At 38.2% G+C, this 25905-nt stretch overlaps 1 protein-coding gene across 3 annotated transcripts in view; it reads left to right on the top strand.

Annotated features, from left to right (window-relative positions):
• Ttc39b (tetratricopeptide repeat domain 39B) overlaps positions 1 to 25905 on the top strand; it is a 124357-nt gene that overhangs the window by 59007 nt on the left and 39445 nt on the right. For all 3 annotated transcript variants that reach the window (XM_013155089.2, XM_003472248.5, XM_013155090.3), the window contains 4 exons: positions 5333 to 5428; positions 16823 to 16933; positions 20501 to 20632; positions 21779 to 21855. In XM_013155089.2, the coding sequence (XP_013010543.1) occupies positions 5349 to 5428; positions 16823 to 16933; positions 20501 to 20632; positions 21779 to 21855 (400 nt within the window). In that variant the 5' untranslated portion in view covers positions 5333 to 5348. The remainder of the gene's footprint in view (positions 1 to 5332; positions 5429 to 16822; positions 16934 to 20500; positions 20633 to 21778; positions 21856 to 25905) is intronic.

Raw genomic sequence — 25905 nt, 5'->3', positions numbered from 1 at the left:
TTCTACAATTTCTCTGAACCATGACTGTTTAGTTCTGGTCAGTGATGGTTGTGGGTATCCAATGGTGGCCACTTGGTGTGCTGGTGGAGGGCCAGCTACTGTTTTTCCCAGCCTGTGCTGGGTACCTGGGGCAGAAAGTGTCCCCGGTGGTGGCTGGAGTGCACATGGGGGCAGGGCCAGCCACTGCCTGCCAGATGACAGCTGGTTACTGGTAGGAAGTGTCCCGATGGCTGCTGGAGTGCACCAGTTGTACAAATTCTAAAACTGGAGCAAGCTGGATATGGTTGTGTATACCTGTAATTCCAGGCTGAAGCAGGAGAGTCACCATGAATTCCAGGCCACATCATGAGCTCAAGCTCAGCCTGAAAAATGTAGTGAGTTCCTGTTATAAAAAAACAAAATCAACCAAAAAAAAAAAAACCCCCCAAAAAACCAAACCAGACAACCCAAAATCAACAACAACAAAAGAGCAATATAAATATGTATGTTGACTTTTTAAATTAAAGAATGTATGCACATCACTACAGTGTATATGTACTTAAAAAACTTTTATTGATGGAAATAAGGAAGAACTGAATAAATGTATTAGTCAAGTTTGTGTTGCTTTAACAAAGTACCTGAGGCAGTTAACTTAGGGAGGAAAAAAAAAGTTCATTCTGGGAGGCTGAAGCAGCAGGACACAAGTTTGAGCTTAGCCTGGGTTCCTTAGAGACTTAATAAGACCTGGTCTTAAAAAAAATAAAGACTGAGGATGTATGTCATTGTGAAAGCCCTGGATTCCATGGTATACTATCAAACAAAACAGGGAGATAGTATCCAGTATTGTACTGCAGGAATAGTCAAACAAAAAAGAACAGCAATAACAACAAAACCCAGAAACAACAGTGGGAAGAGAGAGAGGGAGAGAAATAAAGTAAGTTTATGTAGCTCACAGTTTTGTAGTTTTCAGAGTCCAAGGTTGAGTGACCCCAATTGGTTTGGGCTCTGGTGAGGGTGGCAGATGGACAGTGCATCTTGTTGGGGGTCATGTGGAATCAAACAACACATCCTGAACAGAAGCAGAGAGGAATGGGTGGGCAGGCCAGGCCGGCCCCTTTCCTAACAGCATGCTTCTGCCAGCTCAGGGGCACGGGATTGCAGCTGCACTGCCTTATACCCCCAGTGAAGGCCTCCCAGTGGCCTCACTTCACAAAGCTTCTGCCAGCTCCTAATACAACTCAAACCACATTCAAACTACAGTGATGTATATGGATGGGAAGATTTCCTTAATAACGTAGTGAAGCCCCAGTTGGAACCCTCGCAGCACTTTTCTTATAGCTTTATAATTATTAATTCTAAAATTCACCAATATGAATGGAGGCAAATAGCAATCTCAATACCTAAAAAGACTTATTTAATAAAGCAGAGAACTTGCTCCCATTGATTTACAGTTATTACAAAGTCGTGATAATGAAAAAGCTGAGACTGGTGCAGAGGAAGGGCAGTGTGTGTGCAGAGGAAAAGAAAGCCCCAGAAACAGATCTGTCTACTTACGGAAACATGCTTTGTGTTGGGAGTATGATGCAGCATGGCAAAGAATTATAATCACAAAATCAACATGTGTCAGAGATTTAATTATCAATGAGGAAATCATGAGGATGGTGAAACTAGCTCAAAGAGCATTCGAGGAACTGAAGAAAAGATTTGGAAAAGTTTAGTATACGGAAGCTGGGTGTGGTTGGGCAAACCTATAATCCCAGTTTAGGAGGATGAGGCAGGGGGATCCCAAGTTCCAGGGCAGGCTGGGTTACATAGCAAGACTGGTTAAAAAAACAAAACAAAAACACCCCAAAGATTTGTTGTATACAAAACTGGCTATCTCCTGAAAGGCAGTAAAATCATAATTCTTTCAGACAGAATTTATTTGCATATTTACTAGACCAAATATATCTATAGGTTAACATCTAATTTTACACTGTGTAGATCTTAGTACTAAATGGCAAGTCAGAGGTAAATTCATTACCTGTCAGTGCTCCAGGATGACCTTGGGAGGCCATGCTGTCTTTTCTCTCGTTTTTAAGCTAACAAGTAGCTGAAGGATGAATTGATTAGTTATATATGAGGTGGAATTAAATTTAGCTCAGACTGTAAACAGAAACTGTCTCTCTGGGTCTGTCTCTGTCTTTCTCTAATGAAAAGATAGGTTCTTGATGAAATACTAGAATAGACCCTGGATAGTAGTTTAAATGAGTGTATTTGGTCTACATTAAAAAGTACTGTGAGCACTTGCCAAAGTTGAGCACTGGATGGTTGTGTCCTGGCCAGAAAGTGTTTCTTTGTCATTGGGCACTGTGCCACCTCAAGTCCTAGTGTGTCGTCAGGGACAAATGCTGGTATATTATACAAACACTGATAAACCCTTTTTGAAGAGTGAAAGGATGAAAAGGTAAGTGTGGTGAAGGCTGCCCAGCTGAAGAAAAATCCTGGCACCTGGGCCCACATCCACATTCTTTTTCTGACTCTCTAGGGGTGGCTCTGGTGTTTGGGTTACCTTCTGAGAAGGCAATACATGCTGATTACTTTGCCAAGAGGAAGCAGACTGTGGAGGTGGTTAGGGAGGTGTAGTGGTAGGCCTCGCAGGAGGAAACCACTCTGATAGTCTTAAGTCTGGAATTTCGCCCCTGGCCAGAAAGGTACGCAATTTTCCCCCATTGTGATGGCATACTGTGACCAGGCCCTGGAGTGTCCCATAGGAGCGGGGAGGGCAGGACTCAGACACCAACCATTCCTGCTTATGAGTGAAAGAGGTTTTGGAACAAACAGACATGCCCTAATAAAAACAATACTGAAAAAAATAATACTGTTGAACAGGAAAAAACAATTTGTGGCATGATAGCAATTTGTGATATGCTTATTGTGATATCACTGTAAATTTTTAAATATTGTAGAATTTCTGGGGCTTCAGTGTGTACAAAAGCATAAAGGATTAGAAAGAACTAACTTAAACTAGTAACTCAGAAAGATGAATAAAACCTAATACTTAGTTAATCGTTACGTCTTTGTTGTGTGAGGTAAAAATAAGATAATTGCAGACTCTTTTAGAAGATAAACTTAGAGTTGGATGTGATGGTGCACACTTGTGATTCCCACCTTCTGGGAGACTAGAGTAAGAGGACTGAAAATATGAGCTGAGTAATACTTTATTAAAATGAAAAAAAGGTTGAGTAGGTAGCTCTGTGTGAAGGCTAAAGGTTCAGTTCCTTGTGTCTGTCTATTTCTTTGTTTCTGGTTCTCTCTCTCTCACATTCCACGCACAGACACACAAGAATTTAGCCACATTAAAATTTTAATGCCCAGCACTTGGGAGGCTGAGACACTAGGGTCATTGCAAGTTTAAGACCAGTCTGGGCTAAAGAGTGAACTCAAGGCCAGCCTGAACTGCATAGTGAGTACCTGTCTCAAAAAGAAAAAAAAAAAAAACCAACCAACCAAACAAAGCAACAACAACAACAAAAAACAGAAACAACCCCCCCCAAATTGATGAGTTTATTATAGTATTCATAATTCATGAATCAGGCAGACTTATACTGCAAACACTTAGGACTCCTTCTCCACTCAGTGGAGAAACTTCGGTAAGATGTCCACAGAAGCAAGACAGAAACTATTTGATTGATTAAAGTAGCAAGTTGCTATTTAGAGATTATTTAGCAGTTTCAGTTACAGTAAGAGGTTAGTTGGTACTTTCTGATCGGTTAAACTAAAATGTTCTTTCATTGTTGATATTGAATCGGGTATGGTTTGCTTATGTAGGAACCAAGTGCGGGATCCTTCTTAGCCTGATGGGTTTCCAATTAATTATTTTAACACCTTGTAATATTTATTTACCTGGCACAGCTGATTTATGTTTATAGTTGCTGTTCTAAATGTGTGACATATCAAATCATTGAACAAAAGATGTGATCTAAGTGTGCTTTCAAAATCAGAAATGTTAAAAAATTTATGGTTTTGATAAAATATAATTGTAACCATTGGGGAAAATTTTGTCTTTGAAGCTAAGGGTAAATGATGGGGGAAATGCATTTAAACAGTGGGTTTCAGAAACTGTTTCCAGCCCTTGTAAATGAGGCTGTGAGAGAACAGGTGGGCAGGGCATGGTCCAAAAGGGTGGATAGCCTTTTCAGTGCTTCCTTATGAACAGTCCAGAGCTGCTGCTCTGTAGCCTTGTATGAAGGGAAGCTGAGGAAGACTGGCATTGTATTATGATGCAGGACAGGCTTATTTTTGGCAGGGAGTTTACGCAGTCTCACTTACGCAGTTCAGACTGGGTTCGAATTTCTGGTGATCCTCTTGCCTCAGCTTCCTGAGTGGTGGGATTACAGGTATGTGCCAGGCTCAGGGAAGGCCTATTCTTAACTCTTTCTAGGAAATTCCTTTTTGAGAAAATCTGCCTTGGTGTGTTTATGGGGTGTCTGTAGGTCAAAGTGGCCTAAGATTCTGCAAACCAGATTGATCTTCTCCTTCTCTATGTTTCTTTTGTTGTCTGTGAGGTTTATAAAATGGGAAATTCAGTAGTGTATTAAAAAGAAAATACTTTACATATTACATGTTTTTCCTCCAGGAATTTCTGTCTAGGAAATAGTTAGGCAAGTAGGTAAAGGGGCTTATTACAGCAGATTGTGATAGTGAACCTTTGGGTGAAGCAGACTTGCCTGAGATGAGGGATAGGTAATGCATTATGATACTTCTGTTAAGTGGGATATTGTTCAGGTACTATGATAAAGTAACTCTGTGTTTTGAGAAGAGATGATTTAGGACAATTACAGTATGTAGTTGTCCATTTTAATGAAATGCAAATATCTTCAATAAAGTTGTAATAAAAGATACATAGGTTTATTTCAGAAAAATCTAGAAGTATACAAGTTACAGTGTTTGGATGGAAAACTGTGAGATTTCAACTTACATTTTGTGTACAAGAATAAAAACCAAAGTAAGTGTATTACTGCTATATTTGAGGAACGTTACTTGAGTATCAAAACTGATGAGAGACGGAGGTGAGTGTACAAAATAATTGAAGGAAGAAAAGGTGAGGCGTACCTATGTAGTATACTTGTGTCTATGTAGACTTTTCTCACAGGACAAAGAAATAGGCACTGTGATACATACATGTAATTTCAGCATTTGGGAGGGTGAGGCAGGAGGACTGAAAGTTTGAGACCCACCTGGGCAACTTTGTGAATCCCTGTTTCCAAAAAAGTCTTGGATTGAAGCACAGTCTGAAGGCCCTGGGTTCAAATCCCATTACTGCAAAACAACAGACAAATAAAAACCCTCACTTTGCTTTTTTAATTAACAGATCTTCTCAGTCAGATATGGCAACAAGCAACTTCCACTTTTCATCGGGTGATCCAAAACGGGCATCCAGACAGGTCAGAGGATCTGATGTGAACAGGTGAGAAGGGTGTATGGGTATTCTTGGGGAACCTGGAAGAACAGCACAGCCCTTTAGGGAAAGTAGCACTGGTATTCCCACAAACCTGAGTTTAAGAGAATCTGAGGCATACAGCACCCACTTTGCAAATTAGGAAAGGTGGTAAGTAGCTGTTAAGGGATTCTGTTGTTTAAAAGTAAAACTAAATTAAATTCAGTTTTTGGGACACAACTTTCATGTGAATCTTTTTGATTTTTGAGCATTTTAAATTATTTTTTAGTCATAAAATAATATAATCAAATTGCCAAACATTGGAGAAGACAGAGGAAAGAAAAAGTATTGCCAGTTAGTTAGGACCATAATTATGGTTTAGAATTTTGATGTATTTCATTCCAATGTTTTCCATAGGCCTGTGCTTTCTGATATGATTTCAACCGAAATGATATTTTTACTGAATATATTATGTTAAAATTAGATTAGATTTTTATCTTAGATTTTTCATAACCTTGATTTAAAAATGCATTCTATAGAATGTGTTCATTGAGAAAACTCAGGAGCTATAGATAGGATAAAGAAGAGTGAGGGCTGGCTTGTAGTACAGTGAGAGGCCACTTGCCTACCCTGCATGAGGGTTGGGTTCAGTCCCATGCTGTACAGCGCCCCGATAGAGAAGAGAATGTAATACAAACCACAGTTAAAACCGTTTTTTTCCCATCATATGTAGAGATATTATTTTCTTAGTTAGAATTGTATTAAATACACCATTTAGTATCTGTTTTTAAACCTTGATTATCATGACATTTCTCCTTTCCATTAGGTATGTTTTACAATATATTTAATTGTTAATTACTATTCCTTTCTGACTCATTCTAGAATTAATTAAAAAATCCTTGATCATGTAAATTGCTATGAGTTACTAAGGCAACTTTGTTAAAGCTACTTATTGCGATGTGAAAGTGATTTTCATCCCTTTTTACAGGCTTATTAAATTTTTAAAATCATACAGCCGATTCATTCAGCAGTTCAGATTTTATATTTGGAATTTCATTGTACTTGTGAATCTGGCAATGTGTCTTCATATATGGAGGGTGTTGAAGAATACAAATGAAGTTGAAACTAACTAATAAGGATTTTAAGGCTTTCCTTTTCTTTTTTTTAGAAATGGTTTGCTCTGTTCAGACTCGCCATGAACTCACTATGTAGCCCAGACTGGCCACAAACTCATGGTGATCCTCTTGCCTCAGCCTCCTGAGTGCTGGGATTATAGGCGTGCAGCGCCATGACCAGCTAAGGCATTTATTTTCCACATTACTTTTTTATTCCATATATTCTTTATCAGGGAAATCTTTTTTTAAATTTTTTTAAGAAAGAAAATTTCTCTCATTGTTATCCTCTAATTCCCTAGTTTATCCTTTAATTCAATAGCTTGTTAGGTAACTACTGCATCATCATTGATAGTGCTGAGTATAGAAATGGTAATGAATAAAAATTATTGAAAACATTCATAGAAAGCCCTGAACTGGGTTTATAGACTGGGCCTTTTTGGCATGTATGTAGTTGTGGAAGTTGGGAACTTCAGATGCTCTTTCTAAGATAAAGCAAATCAAGAGAAGATAATGAGGGAACCTTTGAGAATATTGACAGTGAAAGATTATGGAAGGAATGAGAGCTCAAGAAAGAGCTACAGAGACACATGAGAGAGGGGAAGACAGACAGTGACAGGGGATTTGTGGGAAGGTGAGTTCTGGAATCTTGTCAGCCCCTCAGGTGCTGCCACAAAACCTGCTGGGATACAGGCCAACAAGGATCCTTTTATGTGTTTGCTTTCTCACTTTCCTTTCTTTTTTTGGGCCTGGGGACTGAACTGAAGGCTGGGCCAGCAGTCTACCACCGAGTTACATCCCTGTCTTTTTTTTTTTTTTGAGATAGAGAAACTCTACCTGAGTTTCCCCAGCCTAGCTTTAAACTTGTAATCCTGCTGCCTCAGTCTTCCAAGTAGCTGTGATTAGAGGCATATCCTACAGCACCTGGCTGCCCTTTGCATTTTTGTACAGTAGTTAGTGTATCAGCAATTGGGAGCTTGGAGAGGATCAAGAAAATTGGAGCAGGAGCTTGTCTGTGGTGGCTAAAGATGGTCAACTCTTTTTTAAGCTGTTGTCTAGGAAGAGAAAGGGAGATAGAAAACATTAGTCTTCTGTTACTATATCAAATATCTGAGATGATCAATTTATAAACAGAACAGGTTTACTTTAGCTCACAGATTTGGAGGTTCCAGTTTATGATCATTTGGCCCTCTTACATTTGGGACTGTAGTGAGGCAGCACATAATGGCAGGAGAGAGTGCAGAGCAAAACCACTTACTTTGTGACCAGGAAGCAATTCAAGCACACTCTCTAGTCACCCACAGACCTCCCACTAGACCTTGCTTTTAGAGAGCCCACCATCTCTCTCTCTTTTTTTTTTTTTTTTTTTTTTTTGATCTTTTTCCTTTTTATCAGTACCGGGGATCAAACTCACGACTGCCTGCTTGCAAGGCAGGCGCTTATGCCACTGACCTAAATCCCCAGCCCTAGTCCACCATCTCTTGATAGTACCTCCTTGAAGACCGAGCTTTTAACACATAGGCCTTTGTCGGGGACATCATAGTTCCAGAAGATAGGAGGAAAGGAAGTTACCTACTGGAATTTGGGTGTTGCCAAACTGATCAGTGGGCTGATTTAGTAATCACCCACTCTAATCCTAGCACTACCCATGAATCAGTCACACACTCTAGATCCAGCTGCCTCCAGGAAAAGCCCTACCTGTGACTGCGTGAGTCATCAGGTACATCTAGATGTAGGCCATAACACTGAATTTGCTTTACATAGAAATGAGTGAGATTTGCATGTGTCTCTGAGCTAAGAAGGGGTCAGAAAGAAATTAAAGACATATATAGGAAAAAATGGTGAAATGTAAGAAATAATTTAGAGATATTTTTGTTATAGTATAATATTTGCAGGTTTTGTAGCCTTTAAAACAGAAAGTGAACAATAAAAATTACTTCTCTGCCTTTTAGCCAGTAGCCCTTCAAATGAACAAGTAAAAACAAGAATTTGCAAATATACTGTGGAACACCCCCCAAAGACTCTAGCAAGTGAAGATGCAGGTACAAGTATGTGAATGGAGCTCTTAGGTACTTAGGATACACAGAAAATAATGGCTTTGTCTAGTATGTCACAGTGGTAACCCTCACTCCACAATACCTACGTGCTGCTTGAACAAAATTGTGAGCTGGCATTGAGGGAGTTTTGATCCTTTAAAAAATGAAACACCTGGATATTAAGTGACATACTCATAATACACCACCAGGTTGTGATAGAATTGTAACCTGATACTCTATCTTTTCATTTCTAGGCTGTGTACCTTTCATGAATGCATTTTCCTCTTTGGTTATAATCTCTCATTTGTTTAATCTTGAGAAGTATTTTGAATGTGGATGTGGTGGCGTTGCCTGTAATCACAGTGATACAGGGGAATGAAACTTCCAACCTACCATATGTCCAGAACAAGTTCTTGTTCTTTAAAATCGAAGAATGAATTTTAGGAACAATGGAGGTTAAGAGCAGAAATATTTATTGAGAGAAAGAAAGCTTCTGTCTGAGAGAGAGACAGAAGGGGTCCTGAGTGGGTTGCCAAAGATTCTGTATTTTCTCAGGATTTTTATAGAGTGAGGCAGGTCTAAAGTTGCAGAAAACTAGGAATTTGCAAGGCACATGGGCATGAGGTGGGACAGAACTAGAGTTAACTAATAAGTATAATTGTTTAGGTAAAATTGTCCAAATCAGGGACAAATGGAGAAGTGAGTCACATAGCAAGCAAGCATTTTTCATGGATCAGTGACTCTTCTTTAGGGGGTTGGAATGGTGACTCTTGGCTTCTCAAAGAGATCCAGACTTAATCCCTAAGGATTATACTTAAGGGTATGGTTGCATTTGCTTTGCCTTCTATTTTGAAATCTGGCCCACCGCAAGAGGTGTGTGTTTCCAAGGTCACGAGACATCTGGTCCTCTGTGCCAGCTCCTTTAAGGGCCTAGCCCTGTCTGACTGCCTGTAATATTTCTAACTAGCTCAACTGCCTGTAACAACAGCACCTTTGGGAGGCTGAGGCAGGAGGATCACAAATTGGAACTCGGTCTGATGACCTAGTCATTTAGCAAGACTCTGACTCAAAATTAAAAAAAAAAAGGCTGGCAGTATAGCTCAGTGTGAAGCCCTGGGTTCAATCCCAGTACAGTAAACGAAACAAAAGTGCTTTTGATGGTCATGCTTCTTTTGATTCTCCTTTTAACCTACAAAGACTAGAAGAATATCTTTACATATAAAAATCTTGATGTCCAAAGAAGTACCTGACCAGCGGAAATGCCTTGTGGCTCTGAAATTCTTTTGAGTTTATTGTGGATATTGTTAAAAGTCACCTTTAAGATATTTATAAGCTTTGTCTTCATGACATCAGCTCTGTGAATGCATTAGCTGGTGAAGCAACTATGTTCAGGTCACTTTGGAAAAAAGAAGGGAAGACTTTTCTTTCTGGCCCAGAGCTTTCCATCCCTGCTTCCTGTTATCTCATCTCTTCATTATAGTTGAGGCTTGTTGCTCCACCTATAAGAAGAAGTGGATTGACAAAAAGATTGCCCATTTAAAATCTGAGATAAAGTGTGTTTTGTCCTTTTTTTTGGTCTTTGTTGTTTTTATCGGTACCAGGGATCGAACTCAAAACTGCCTGCTTGCAAGGCAGGCGCTTATACCGCTGAGCTAAACCCCCAACCCCGTGTTTTGTCTTTTTAAAAAAATGTTTTGAGGACATTACAAAAGCAGACAGCAGGAGTCTTGAGTCTCATAATAAAGGAATAGAGAGAAAACTGTTTGTAGACTTACTCTCTGCACTTTCAGCTTGTCCTCTGTTACAGTGGGCTCATAGGCACAGAACGTTCTACCTTGAGTTACTTAATAAATATTCACTTGGGGAATCCGAGAGTTATGCAGCTAGTTCTGGCCACTTAGGAAACTGATTTCCAGAGACTCTTTAAAGGAATGCCATCTCCAAATTGCTAAGTCAAGGTTATGGCAAATATTTGACTAGGGCTAGTGAGACAACAGGGAGGACTCTTGCATTGGTTAGTAAGGAGTGCTGGAGCTTAGCAAGGGTGGAGTTTCAGTTTTGCAAGATGAAAAAGTTCTGGAGATGGTGCAAGAAAGTGAATATTCCTAAACTATATACTTAAAAGTGATGAAGAGAGAAAATTTCATATATTTTACCACAGTTTAAAAATAGGAAAGAATCTAGGTTAGCTTACCCATAATTTATGAAGTTTAACCTAGTTCTTTTTTTAAAACCTCTTTCTTTGTGATAGGTACATTTTTCTGTGCTGTTGGGTGTCTCTGCCTTTTAGGATAAGGAGAGAATCTCTGCACCGGTTCAGGAAAGCCGAGGCAGGTTTCAGTGTCCCTTCTTGCTGTACTTCTGTCCCCTTCTTGCTTCTTCCTCACTCTTTTGACATTACTGTGAGTGACTGATTTGGTTGTTTATGACTGGCCAGCATCTTCAGTAATAGGATAAACCAGGGTAGTTAAAAGTATTTGCCAAGAAGACATTTTAAAATAAGTTAATTTTATTAGAGACATACTGGGAAGTGCAAAAATATTACCATACTATTAAAGAGCAGCTCATTATAATTGTTCTTCCTAACCAGTCAGTGTAGGAGGAAAAGGTACTAAAGTCAAAGTACTTTAAGTGATTTATGTATGTTACTCTGGGTTTTCCAGAAAGATGAATAAAAGTCCCACTCCTGTGTTAATGAACAGATGTGCCACACACAGCAGACATGAAATGATGCGCTGGGGCACATAGGAGTGGCTGTGAGTCAGAGCTTTCATCTCCTATTCCGGTCTGAAGGATGAGCACACTGTTCATATGAGGAGAGGCTGAGTTTTATCCCTTAGAAATTATAACGCTTACCTCATTCCTTCTAGTGTGTTATTTAGTTGTGCTGCCACCTGTGCAGCTCTTGAGGTTCCTGGGATGAAGACTATAAAATGTGGCAAGAAGGTGAAGAAACAGAGATGAGACACAGAAAGCTGGAATCAGGTGGAGCCCTTTCTTCTGATGGGAGGAAAGGAACTGCTTCTCACTATAGTGATGTTTATTTATACACTAATACTAAGATAATGTCACATGGCACCCCTTTGCCTAGCAACCTACTGCATGATTGTCTAGTGGCTTGGTGTTTTTTGGGTTGGAGCAGCTTCTTCACTTGGCTTGACCCAGGTACTCTCTGTTCTTGGCATGGCCATGCCCCAGCCCTGCATGTGTGATCATTTTTCAGTTTCAGTGGCCCCCTGTATAGTTGCATCTTTGTTTTCACATTTTTCTCTTTTCTGATTCTGTTAGTGGCAGTATTAATACCATTAAGCAGATCTGTTCTATCTTCTTATCCTTTCTAGAGATGAGGAAACAGCTTGCTCAGTAGCTGTATTATCCAACGCAGCCCATGATAGTTTGTGAACTTGGGCCTCCCTACTCTTCAGCAGCTAATGAGGAAGTTTAATGAGGATCTCTATAGTCTGGCTGTCCAACTATGGGTGTTTCTGAGCCCTGAACTCCACACAGCTGAATCAGTGCCTTGGCTTGGTGCTGTTGAGGGCAAGAAGAGCTGGATTCTCACATAGGTTCTTCATTTGTATAACTGCTCTCTATACTCTAAAATTCTCTAGAGAGTAAACTATAGTCCCACTACTATTCTGTGTATAAAATTCTCTTTAGTTCTTGCTTTGAAAGAGCTTTCTGGCTTATGTTTACAGTTAGTTGAGATATTGGTGAAAGATTAGACCTATAAAAATCAAACTCTCAGTTTTATTATTCATGAACACTATATTAGAGGGTGCAGCTTTAATGTATGGAGTTCCGAGCCTTCTGGCATAGCCCTGAATGGGATGGAGGTTCTGAGTGGTAAGCCTCCTTTTGAGGGCAGGGGTATGATGGAGCTTGCTCTTCTTAACTCACTGCCTCATAGAAAGACTAAACTGTTAAGCACCTCTGCCCTGTAAAGAAGGTGCTAGGCCACTCATGCCCAGATTTTCTTTCCAAGTCACCACTTGGGAGGAATTCGGAGGAGAGAAGAGAGTCCAGTAGTGTTTATCCAGGACAGTCCTGGAAAGCTGTGCACAGAGGAAGTGCACCTGTCTCACAGCTGTTAATGTAGGACATCCAGGTGTGGTGGTACATATCTACAATCTCGACACTTGGGAAGTTGAGGCAGGAGGACTGCTGTGAGTTCAAGGCCAGCGTCAACTGCATGGTGAAACCTGTCTCAAAAAGCCAAAAAAATGCTGGAAATTTAGCTCAGTGATGTAAGTGCCTGCCTTGCAAGAACGCAGTCGTGAGTTCAATCCCCAGTACCAAGAAAAACCCAAAAGGACCACAAAAATTACTTTTCCAGGGCTGGGGATTTAGCTCAGCGGCATAAGCGCCTGCCTTGCAAGCAGGCAGTTGTGAGTTCGATCCCTGGTACCGATAAAAATAAAGAGAAAAAAAAAAAACCCAAAAATTACTTTTCCATCTATAGCTTGAGTTTAGATGAAGCACCTATAATAAAAGACAAAGACAGATTAACAAGAGAAATATATACAAGTTTGTTTAACATGTTTTATATGATGTGGGAGCCTTTTATAAGGAAATTAAGCCCCAAAGAAACTGGGAAAGCTAAGTTGCTCACCTCTCCCTTTATTGCCATTGGATCAAACCCTCTTTTGTATGCCTATCCTTACCTGTGACCGTCTACTCTTTACCCAGTTTCCCCCTGCCCTACATGAGTCAGTATAAATTATGGTTCTCAGAGAGTAGAGATAACATATCCAGATAAGGAATTGAAAATAGCATTGGGAGTCTGCGATTTGGTTATTTAGGACCATAATTTCAGTAGAATCAGGACCATAATTTCAGTGGAATCAGTATCTTAAAATAAATCTTTGATTACAGCTTTTGAGGCAGAGGCTCTTGGAACCCGTGGAAAGCAGAAAGTGTCTCTGGATGTACTTAGCAAAGAATCCAGCATTTTTGTGTGCTCTTGCTCCCTCAGTCCATAGTTACCCCCCACCCACATTTGTATTTTCAAAAAAATATTCTGTGTTGACTATTTTATGGGGAACATTACTTAAATGCTGCAAATGACTAGATTTTTTTCTACTTCAATTTGAGGTTTTCTTAAGAACAACTTCTTAGAAAATATTGCTTCAGATTTTCTGATCTTATTTTTATTCATTCTGTCTTCCATTATGACATACATACCTCCATTCTGAACATTGCAACTTGTCTGGTACTATAGTAATTGATTAGATAAATGAACAATTTATTAAATTCCTTTAACTGTTTCATACCTGACAGCACTGAATTATTGAAAGCTATTTAGAATATTTACAAAATGGTGGTACTAAATAGTTGGTAATTACTTGAAACTTTAGTGTCTCAGGCACTACTCTGGGTACATTTTGTGTACAATCTGTGATATGGACACTTTACTAGATTCATTTACAGATAAGGAAACTGAGTACTAGGAAAGAGAAATGACTTGCTATGACCATGTTTAGTTAGGAGTGAAGTCAGGAAATGAATAGATTGATCTGTTAACCAGACCTGAAATACTTATCTACTATAGTAAATGTAAATTTTTTAAAAATAAGCTTATTAAGTTATTAATAAGAGAAGAAGTAGAAGTGGAATGAAAGAGTAGCACTGTCCCGTATTGCCAAATTTTAAAATTATTTTTATTTTATTTATTTATTTTGGTATAGGACATCGTATCCAAGGCTTTGCTACCTAGTTATAGCCCCAAACCCTTAAAAAAAATTCTTTTTTAAAGTTTGAGGCAGGGTCTCAGTAAGTCACTAAAATTGGGCTCAAACTGCCATTCTTCTTAGCTTCCTGTAGTGCTGGGATTGTAGGCATATACCACATGCCCAGCTGGTTTTATATTTTTAATTATTTTGTTTTATTTTATTTTATATCAGGTGGACCAGCTCATCATACTGCTTACTCATTTGCTGCATCCATGATATTGAACCTTTTATTTTTCTCTTATTTTTATTTTATTATTATTAATTTTAATGAATTGATTTGTGATACTGAGGATCGAACTCATGACCTTGCATTGTGCTTACCAGGCAAGCACTTGAGCTGCAGAGTTAAAGCTCTGGCCCATGTATTTTTTTAAAAAATAAGACTAAAATACACAATCTTCCTTAAATTAGTGTATTTCTAAATTAGAAATGAAGAGTCTTCACCTTAATGAGGATGTATATTAAGAAAGGCCCTTGGGCAAGACTCCGGAGGTCTAGAATAGTCTAGAGTATGTGGGCTAGAGTATGTATGGCCTTTGGAAAGATGGCATTATTGTTGCTTTGTGTAGGAGAAAGTTCACACAGTCTGTGTATAGTAACAGTTGCCTCTGTTTCTCTGTCAAATGGGAGAGCATTTGAGCATTTCAAACATGGGGAAGGACTCAGGGAGCTTAAGAACTCTGGAGAAAGGCAGTGCTGCCTTCAGTTTTTCAATCCAGGATCTTTTCATTGCATCACTTGACACTCAAGAGGAATGCTGTCTTAATAGTCTCTTGCAACGTACTTGGTTATTGTCAAATAGCTCTCTTCATCACATCAGTACAGGCTGGTTGGACAGGTGTGATGTGACCAAATTTCTGGGCCTGGAAACCAGGCAGAACAGTTTATACTTTCCTGACAGGTGTTCACAGCAGTATCATGCTGTTTTTTTGTGTAAAATTCATCCTGGCTTCCAGGATGAATTAAAGTGGAATTAGTATTATTTGATGATTTGAACCCACATCAGACTTGAGTCAGAAGCTTTGGGAGCTCAAGGCCTAGCAGTCTCATTTAGTAAGGCCTCCAGCTGAGTCTGCTGTACCCAAATTTGAGGACCATGGACTTCAAACAGTAGGAATAAGGAAAGCGTTCTTAGAGAGTGTTTCACAATTCAGACCTGACATAATCACATCTCAATTCATGTGATGACAGTGCAAATGGAGAGGAACAGGTGTCTCTGAGAGATGTCTGAGAGAAATTCTGTCTAAGATTAAGGGTTTAGAATACTTGTTAGCACTGATGTTTTGGGGTGTGTGGGTGTGTGTGGAGGTGGCTGTTTCTTAGTGAACCACTTAGAAGGATTGAGTTTACCGTGTTTTAGGTTAGGCCTTGCTTTTGTTTGTCCCTCTAAGCTGGGACAGGCATGATATGTCCTCCCAGATAATAATGTGGCCAGCTGAGATGCAGAGGCAGTTGTTTGGCTGGCAAGAGCACCAGTATCTGTTCACAGCTCATTTCCTGGTAATAAAGGATGTGCTGTAACCTTACAGAGAAATTGTGGGACTGAAGCTAGAGATCAGGTGGGAGGCAAGAGGGACAGAAGGAAGGGCTGATTAGAAAGGGAGTGGGATTTCTGAGGCACCGTACGGTGCTTCCTTCTATTCTTAGAACAAAATCTGTCTCCTCCACCTTTATGACTTTAGCCTGTTTTCAGTCCTCATTTTCTCCCACTCCCTACCGTGCTCACTAATTTCTAATTAGAACTCCTCTGCTCCCAACCTAGGAATTCTCATGGCCGACTCCATTGTACAGCACTCAGAGCTTACCCTTTTGGAAAGCTTTCTGTGACCCTCCTTAATTATGTTGGCGCTCTGTTCATGTTCCCATCATTGCTCCTCAAATCAGGTTCTGTCCCAGACTACTCACCCAACCTAAGAGATCTTAGTTACTGACCTATTTGTGTAAGTCTGCTTTCTTTTCTTCGTGGGCCCCAGATCCAGTGTGTCTTGTTTGTTGCTGTAGGACTAGCACTTGGACAGATATGTTGTCTGTAAGAATTAGTTGAATGAATTCTAGGGAAAGATTGCTGGGGCAGTAGGAGAAGCCAATCTTTAGACTCTGGGCCACCCATGAGAGGTGGGAATGAAACAGGATGAATCCAAGAGACCGTGTACTTTTTTTTTTATCATGGGGAATTGAATCCAGGGGCACTCACCCACTGAAATACATTCTTAGTCTTTTTAAAATTTTGTTTTGAGACAGTCTCACTAAATTACCTTTGCTGGCTTTGAACTACAATATTACTGCTTCAACCTCCAGAGTAGCTGCTATTACAGTCTTGTGCCATTGTACTTGGCTTTCATAGCTGACTTTTTAATGACTGAGATTATCAAACCTTCATGGAGTGAGTGAGTACAGGAAAACTTCCCTTTGCTGCTATCTTAGGAAGTGGCAAAGTTTGAATTACAGCCTTTCTTTCTTCAGAATCCACATACATACTGCCTTGGATAGCATGCTAATAGTGAAAGTTTTAACAATTCTTTGTATTTTTTTCTTGATCTTTAGTTTATCTTCAACCAAGGTGGATCTCAAGAGTGGTCTAGAAGAATGTGCAATGGCATTGAACTTATTTCTAAGTAACAGATTTACAGATGCCTTAGAATTGCTTCGTCCATGGTAATTATTACTTTTAGATAATTTTTTTCATATAGTTCTTTGATATCATGCTTATAAGTTAACTTACCTGTTTCAATTTAAATATTTATAAGCTAACAAGGTTGAGTCACCTTACTACTGTTCAGCTTTAAAGTTATTAAGGAATGTCATTTCAGGATCCCTCCATTTTCCTAAGAATGATTCAAATTTATTCTTTATGGTGGAGTGGTACTTTATTGTGCACACTTACCACATTTTCTTTATCCCATTCATCTGTTGATGGGTGTATAGGCTGCTTTCATAACTTAGCTCATAAAACTTGTGCTAATAAATATAAAGTAGATATGCATATATCATTGTATTGTGATATCTTTGACTATTTGGAGAAAATACCCAGAAAAGGTATACCTGGATCAAATGGAATTTCTATTTATAGTTTTTGTGGAATTTTTACATTGATTTCCATAAGAAGATGGATGATTCTTGAGACCATGATACTAAGTAAAATAAATCAGACATAGAAGGCTAATGTTTCATGATATCTCTTAGGTAAGAAACTCCCAATATAAATCATTTAAAGAAAGTAAAAGAGAGATAATAGGAAACAGAGAGATTTTATGATTATGGGAAGGAATCTGAGGAGGGAGGGATGAGGAATGAAAGGGAAAGTGACATTATTAGGATGCAGTATGTGTATTATGTGATTATTTTTCTTTTTACTAGTACATGTTTGTAGTACAGAATGATTATATTTGCTGCTAGGAGCTTGTACATGTGCATTGCACATCTTCATTCTTTTTTTGTCCCCTACCCTGCCTCTCCCTCCCTATTCCTTCCATCTCTTGCTCCCCTTCCCATTTGCAAAATCTGTATATCCGTTTTTCCCGTTTCTTTTTTAAAATCATCTTTTCCTCCTTTATCTCTTGTTCTTCTTTCCATTTGAAAATTATCTCCCTGCTTGCTATTATCTTTCTTTTATATTGCCCTGTATTTATAATTTGAGTTTCTCATATAAGAGAAACCATGTGATATTTAAGCTTGTGTGTCTGATTTAGTTACTTAAATTATGTAATTATTATATATTACTAACATATACCAATAGAAAAAGAACAGGAATTAGAATAAAAGGGGATCTGTCATTTCAAATTTAACAAGTAGAAAATTTCTGATTCTCATATTGTAATACCATACTTGTTCAAATATTGTCATGTGTTATACTCTTGTAGGTCAGTTTTTTTTTTTCTTTCTTTTTTCTTTTTCCTTTTTGTCTTTTTTTTTTTTTTTTTTTTTTTTTGAGACAGGGTCTTGCTATGCAGTTCAGGCTGGCTTTGAGCTCACTTTGTAGCCAGGCTGGTCTCGAACTTCCAATGATCCTCCCACCTCAGCCTCCTGAGTGCTGGGTTTACAGGCATGAGCCACCATGCCTGGCTTCAGTTTTATTTTCATGAGTGAAACATTGTATGTAATTTCTCTTAAATATCATTGAAAAAAGTTTCCTTTGAAATGAGAACTAGAAGATGCTAACCTTGGTACTAAAAAGAAGATAATAGAAATTTTATTGAGATCTCCTACTTATGTGATAAATAAGCTAAGCAATTTAACTTCAATTGATAGTAACTGTCAAATTTTCAAACTGGTCAACAGAACGTTAGCTCAGGCAGCCAGATGTGGTGGCATGCTTGTAATGCCAGCATTCAGGAGGCTGAGGCAGGTGGATCACTGTGAGCTCGTGATCAGTTATAGTGAGTTCAAAGCCAGCCTGAACTGTGTAGTGAGACCTTGTCTCCAAACAAACAACAACACACAAAGACACACCACACAAACAAACTCAACCTACTTAGTAGCTCTCACTTTGACCACAGTCATCAGCTCCACTATGTGTGACCGTAGCTTTCACAAATTATCTTATTTTGTGCCTTTGAACATAGTCATTTTCTTAGGTGAAGCTTAGAACTCATCTCATAAATTTCTAGACAATTACTTGGGCACACAGGTGGGGAACCTGATTTGAATTAATTTATCTGCTGAGGAGCTTGTAACTCTATTAAGATTTGGAGTAGCAGTGATCATGATTAGTCAGTTAATATTTCAGATGTTAAGAAAAAAATGATAAGGTAGATGGTATAGCCATGGTATAAGGGAAATTGTCCAATGTTGTCTCCTGACATTCGTTTACAACTTCTATTTTCCTAGCCTGTCTCATTTGTCCTTTCCTTTTTTAGTCCCTCAAACTTCTGTCTCTTCTTTTGACTCTCTGCTATCTTCTCCATTTACTAGTTCTCCCTCTATTTCTTCGGCTGTCTTCTTCTCATTTTATCTCTGATTTTCCCTTATTTATTTTTATTCAAAAAAGTCTCCTTTTGTCTTCCACTGATAGTCATCTAGTCCTAATATGAAAAATATGAATGAAAAAAAAAACTAAGCTCTGTATTCAGTTATTTTATATTGTCTTTTTATTTATGCCTGAGTCACTGCTAAAATATGTTTTTCCAATTGAATCTATTTTTTCCTCTTGCAAGAATTTACACTTAAAAACGCGAAGTTGGGAACCACAGTTAATGATTAACTTTGGTCAGCTTTTATTCCTTGTGGTTCATTTGAATAGGCTATTCAGTGGCACTGCCTATTTACCCAAGGATGCTTAGTGTGTTCCATGGGAAAAGAACGGTGTGGGCTGTCACTTGTGTTTGTATTATACTGCAGCAGGCTCTTGTGCATTAACATTTAAGTTAAAATCTGAAACCCTGTAGTAATTTTTTGGCAGTACTGCAGATTGAACCCCGTATGTCTGGAGCACGAGGCAAGCACTGTACCACTGAGCCATGTCCTTGTCCTATGTGCTGATATTTTAAACATTATAAATAACATAAAAAGTTTCAAAACAAAGTGGTTATGCTTTCACAACCTGGGAATCTGCCGTATGTTAGAATGAATACCCTTAGGTTCCTGAAGCTGTTTCTCACTGATAAGTTGATAATTTGAATTATCGGGACCGGTAAACAGGAATCTCAGTGCAATTAGACCAGATACAAGGTTCGAGGTTCTCCTTGGTCCTTCATGGCTGATCTAATTATAGAAATCTTGCTTCCCTGTTGGTCTTTTGGCTGGAGAGAAGAGGGGGAGTTTTAAATGAAACTTTTTCTTTCAAAAAAGATGTCAGAATCTGTCACAAGATCCATTTACCCCAGCCTTTATTTTAGCATTTATTTTATATTTTGAGATGGTACACTGCCTCATGTTCAACTGGAAAAAACTGGTTTGCTTTGAAACCTTTCCTAGGAAATGAATCCTCAGGCTGCCCCCTTGTGCTGAACAGGGAAAAAGCATGCTGTCTACTTTGTGTTTCAGCCTGGAACATTTGTGTGTGAATTTAATAACTGCAAAGTCCTTTGCTTCCGGAGTTTCTAAGAGCATGCCTTTCTCAGTCTGTATTTCAGTGACTGTGGTAAAGAAGTGAAGAATACTTCTGTGAAAGTCAGGGCATGAATTTACTAGAATTTTCTATGATTAGTATCTGACAAAACCTGGAATGTTTCTTCTTTTTTTCCTGTTGAATTGAAATGAACTAATTTCCTATGTTCTCCCCAGGGCCAAGGAGAGTATGTACCATGCTTTGGGCTATAGTACCATTGTGGTGTTGCAGGCTGTCATGACCTTTGAGCAACAGGACATTCAAAATGGCATTTCTGCCATGAAGGACGCCTTGCAAACCTGCCAAAAGTATGACTGAATCATTAAATATTTGAGATAAGACTTCAGATCCCTATGCCTGTGTGATAAAAGGGGTACTTGTTTGCCTGACTGAGAGCTCCGTGGTTGAGGTTGTACAGAGCTACAGTAAATAACTTCAGCTTCAAACCTTCTTGCAGTTTCATTTAATGTAATTCAAAAAAATTCTTATCAGGAAATGTAGTATAATTCCTGTTTGGCATCTGTATAGTCACTTTTTTTTTTGGTACAGAGACTTAAGTCTAGGATCCCCACACTGAGCTGTATTCCCAGCCCTTTAAGTTTTTTTTGAGATAGGATCTTTTAAATTTCTCAGAATGGGCTCAAATTTGCAATCCTCCTGCCTCAGCCTTCTGAAGTGCTGGGATTACAGGCATGAAGACCCTCTTCCCCTGACCTTTCTACTTTTTTTGATATCTTGGGACTTGAGCTACAGAGGAAGGTTTCAGTGGGTTCAGCTGTAAGCACCTGTTAAGGGGCTCCTGAGATAGATGAGATTTAGTAGTACTGTATGCCTGCCAAGTCAAGCAAGGAACGTATTTGTTTTATGTGGAAGATACTACATAGTCAGAGGAGAATATTTTATTCACCTAAGATGGTCATATTTGGACAGTTTTGATTGATGAAATTGTGATAGGTTTTTTTTTAGTTTTATTTTAAGCTGTATTGTATAGGAAAACCCTAATATAAGCTATTACTAGTATTGGTGGCTATTGACATAGGTAAAATTAATCCTTATGCAACTATGTTGTAAGCTGTTAGAATGAAGAGCATTTCCAAATAGTGCTTTATAATTCCATTTTTTAAATTGGTGGATACCCTCTCTAGATAAATACTGGTTTTAGCTGTAGAGGTTAGAGAAGATCCTTTGTAGGTTTAGCACTCAGTTGTGCATGTGTGTTTGTCCACACATGTGTTTGGGAACATGAATTGAGTGTCCATAGTTGCTAGCCCACGCCAAGAGCTGAGTGTGCACTTTTGGAAGATGGTGGCATCTGCCTGAAGACTTTGGGCTTTAGAGTTCTAGCTGGTGACTCTTTGGTGCGATTGTGACTGATGTACATGTCAAATGAAAATGGGCTTAGTTCGATTTGTTCATATTTTTTCTGTTTCTCATCTTTTGTCTACTCAATGCAGATATAGGAAAAAATTCACAGTTGTAGAATCTTTCTCAAGTCTCCTTTCTCGAGGATCGCTAGAACAGCTAAGTGAAGGTAAGAATCATTTACATGATTAAACTATTTTTTAAAAAATTCAGTTCTCAAGTAGATAAGTGGAATGTCTTTTTCTCTTCCCTGCCATACTTATCTCAAACGTAAGCATTATTAATGGTTGATTTTGAAGCTTTGTGGGCTTTTCAGTGTATGCATGCAAAAGTACACATAAAGGATACATAGGGCTTTCGTTGTTGTTCTTATGTTGCTTACTTTTTGCAAGCATGCAGTCATATCGGACCCGTTCCACAATATGGTGTTCTCTGAGGTCAGTGCAAACTATTGTACCTCATAGTGTTTTGACAGCTAGGTAGTAATAGTACACAGGAAGGGTATATCATATCATATCTTATTTGCTTTTTGTCTATTGGAAGACTGTTACATAGTTATTTTTTCAGTTACAAATAATGCTGAACTAAAATTCTTTTATCTATATTTTTAAGCATTTTTCAAATATTCCATAGGATAGAGTTCTAGGTATAGAATTACTAGAATAGACAGTTTGAAAATTTGAAATATTTACAGGTATTGCCATTTTTTCTATAAAAATTTATGCCATCATACACACACACACACACACACACACACACACACACACACACACACACAGAGTTTGTTTGTTACCAGAGATTGAACTCATGACTTTGCGCTTGCCAGGCAGGTGCTTGTGCCGTGATCTAAACCCCGCATTTTATATTCTTACCATCCTTCTATGAGAGTTTCAGTTTTCTACATCTACTAAAGTTTTTTTCCCAAAAATAAAAGTAATTTTGATACCTTTTAAAAAGTAAAAATGCTTCACAGAATGGAAAATGTTCAGTTTGTGGACATTTAGGAAAATCAGGAATCAAAAAATGTCTAGAGATTACAGTAAAAGTTTCAGGATCAGCCTTGTTTTATTAATGTGCTCTAGTAGGAAAGGTTTACAGGAAGGAGCATCCAGGTTATCCTACAGAAGAAAATTTTCTAGCGTTCCAAGAGAATTTAAGCATATGTTTTCACTGTCAAACTTGTCCTCTGGAGGAAACACAGAACCCTAGGAGTAGATCTGTTTAAAGCTAGAATCATTCTGGAAACTATTGTCAGAGGCATTCTTACTGGTCAAGGAAAGATGCGACACATTTTAAAGTGCATTTTATTACAAAGTTTTATTTCATTAAGCAAATGTAGTTAGCTTATTATGGAAATTAGAGAACTTGGGACCATTTGCATGGTGTGAGCTTAGAATGTCGATTACTGAGAGGGTTATAACACATTTTACATTTTCATGACTTTCTCTAGGAGGGCATAATGTTGACTTCCAAACCATGGTAGCACTAGCTGATACTTCATTGGTCACTCTAGGCAGCTGAAACCCTCTTCATTTTCTCCAGAAATTGCCTTTATGTATCTATAAGAATAGAAATTGATCTTCAGGTCCTGAGTGTGAGGGTTGTGTGTTTATGCTAGAGGAATGAGATGTGCCTTCCTCAGATATTGTTACAGTGTCAATATATACCTGTCTGATGGGAGAAGAAAAGGAAAATTGGCATTAGCAGGCCTCAAGTTCTCTAAAGAGGGTCAGTGGAAGGTTAAATAAGGCTCTCAGAAAGTCTGACTCTTCCACTTGTATTCTGTTTTCTGTGTCTTGCTATATGGCTTCTCTCCTGGCCCCGTGATCCTGACTTACTTTTTCTTTGTAGTATGAAAGTGACATTGACTTTTTTTTTAACCTTAGTTTTAGGAAAAATGACATCGTATTTTTTGTGTGAATGTAAATAATAATACCTTATTTTAAAAAGATATGATTGAAAATAGGATCAAATGTATGCCTTTTGAAACCATTCCCAAAAATGTGAAACTAAGGAGGTCAGGGCAAGTGGAGGGAGTTGGTGAGGAGTGATGAGAGTTCGTTATATGCGGGTACACATCTGTCAGAGTGAAACCCATTCATTTGCATAAGCAGTATGTACTGACATGGGGGAGCAAAATAAACAGAAGCCACAGTCTCAAAACACATAGTTTATAAGATACAGTTCAAAATTATTTGGAAAAACAAGAATAAGGAAAATCTCAATTTGAATGAGAAATTAAATAGATAAATCCTAACACCAAATGATATAAATATTGAGGTTATCTGACAAAGCTTTTAAAGCAACTGTCACAAAAAGTGTCCCACAAATAACTATGAACATACTCTTGGAACAAATGGGAAACTAGAAAATCTAGGCAATGGAAGACATAAAAGAAATCTAAAGAAAATTTTAGAATTGAAAAGTACAATATCCAGGATTTTTTAAAAAAAAAGCTCAGTAGATGGTTCAATATCAGAATGTAGATTAGAGGAAAACCAATGTAAATTACCCAGTTTAGACATCAGAGAGAAAATAGGTTACAAAATGAACAATTTCAGGAAACTATGACAAAAAGCTCTCACATTCTTGTCACTGGAGTCCCAAAAGAACAGAAGAAAGTCAAGACTGAGAAATATTTGGGGAGACAGTGTCTGAAAAACCCCCTGAATTTGTTGAAAGACCAAACTATACAGATTCAAGAAGCTCAATAAAACCTGAAAAGGATAAATGCAAAGAGCGTCTCTTTCAGACACATCATAATCAAAATGCTAAAGACTAAAAGAAAAAAAGTTTTATCAAATGAACATGAGATACGGAATTTTCATATTGGCAGCTAGATCTTAAATAATACAATTTTAATGGTTTTATTTTGTGAAACCTTCCATAATATGTAATCTTTTCCAAAAATTAAATGGAATTTCTCAGTTCTTTTCCTCTGCCCAGTCTTCTTTCCCCTACTGTCACGCAAGATTCTTTATTACAGGTGTTGTTCCCATTAAATCACCTGCATGCAAAATGAAAACAAATACAACAGAAAAGCAAACTTTCTTGGTGTTTTCTTTAACATTAACAAATCTAATCTGTGTATCCTGCTCTTTGTAAACCAGGAACTGTTCAGAGAGAATATATAAGTGGCCAGGCTCACCTGTATATCAGAGTAGGATTTAAACTTGATCTGCTTTTTCCTAAACCACAAGTCTTTCCACTGAACCCACACTTTCTCCTGCAGGTGGGTACAAAATATGTTGCCTGTGTGTGAGGGAAATGTTGAATTATTCCTATGTTAAAAATCTTGAAAAGAAGTGATACTATGTTATCTGTTTATAATTGTCTTGAATAAACACTTTTGGAAATCTGGACTAAAATAAAAAATTACTTTTTACTAATCAAACATAAATATGTTTATTTAGACTTTATACCTAAAAGCTGTGCTTAGTGAACATTTCAGTGCATCATGCATTTATTTCCTTCAGAGGACTGGGAAGTACATGTACCAACTCCCACAATAAATGTAGTCAGTATGTACCACGAACATGTAGTAATAAAAAAACAGAGCTATTATGGCAAGTGTCTACTCATAAGTGCCCAGTGACTAACTTTGAGAACTAAGAAACTGTTCAATGTAAATCAATCACAAAGAAATGTAAGACTTTTATAAATTAAGTTACATTTTATTTCCAGTGATTTTGGCTGTTACTACAACCCAAACAGACTTTGTGTTCAAGGGAGCATGTCAAAACATTGTAGCTTTAGTATGTGATTTGTTTTCCTCTTGGTAATTTCCATTTATATCCTTGAGTGTTTGGTTGTCTATGGAAGTTGAATATATTTCATTAAACTGTTAGGAGCTTGCTCTTCTCTCCAGGCTGGTGGATTGCACTGAATGATTGTTTGAAATAGGTTTTGAATATGAAGAATATATACACACAGCATACAGAGTTCATACTTGCATGCTTTTTATCTTTGCTTTCCTGTTATATCCTCAATGCTGGCTTCACGTGTTACTAGCTTATCCTGATTTCCTCAGCCTCTGCTCAGATCTCAGGAAGGTCTCCTGAGTAAAGCCGAGAGTCTGGAATTCAGGGTCCTTCATAATTTAGCCCCAGCTGACGTTTCTAGCCTCATTGCCCTTTCCTCTCTTGATACATCTTATACTACATCCAACGGAGCCCTGCTTCCCTTTTCCAAAGGAGCCTGGATTTTTTTGCTCCATGCT

This window comes from Cavia porcellus, unplaced genomic scaffold, assembly GCF_034190915.1.
Source record: "Cavia porcellus strain 051 isolate PalLab524CR breed Dunkin Hartley unplaced genomic scaffold, mCavPor4.1 scaffold_1, whole genome shotgun sequence".
Classification (NCBI taxonomy): domain Eukaryota; kingdom Metazoa; phylum Chordata; class Mammalia; order Rodentia; family Caviidae; genus Cavia; species Cavia porcellus.
Note: the sequence above shows the minus strand (reverse complement) of the source record. Positions and strands in the feature narration are given on the sequence as shown.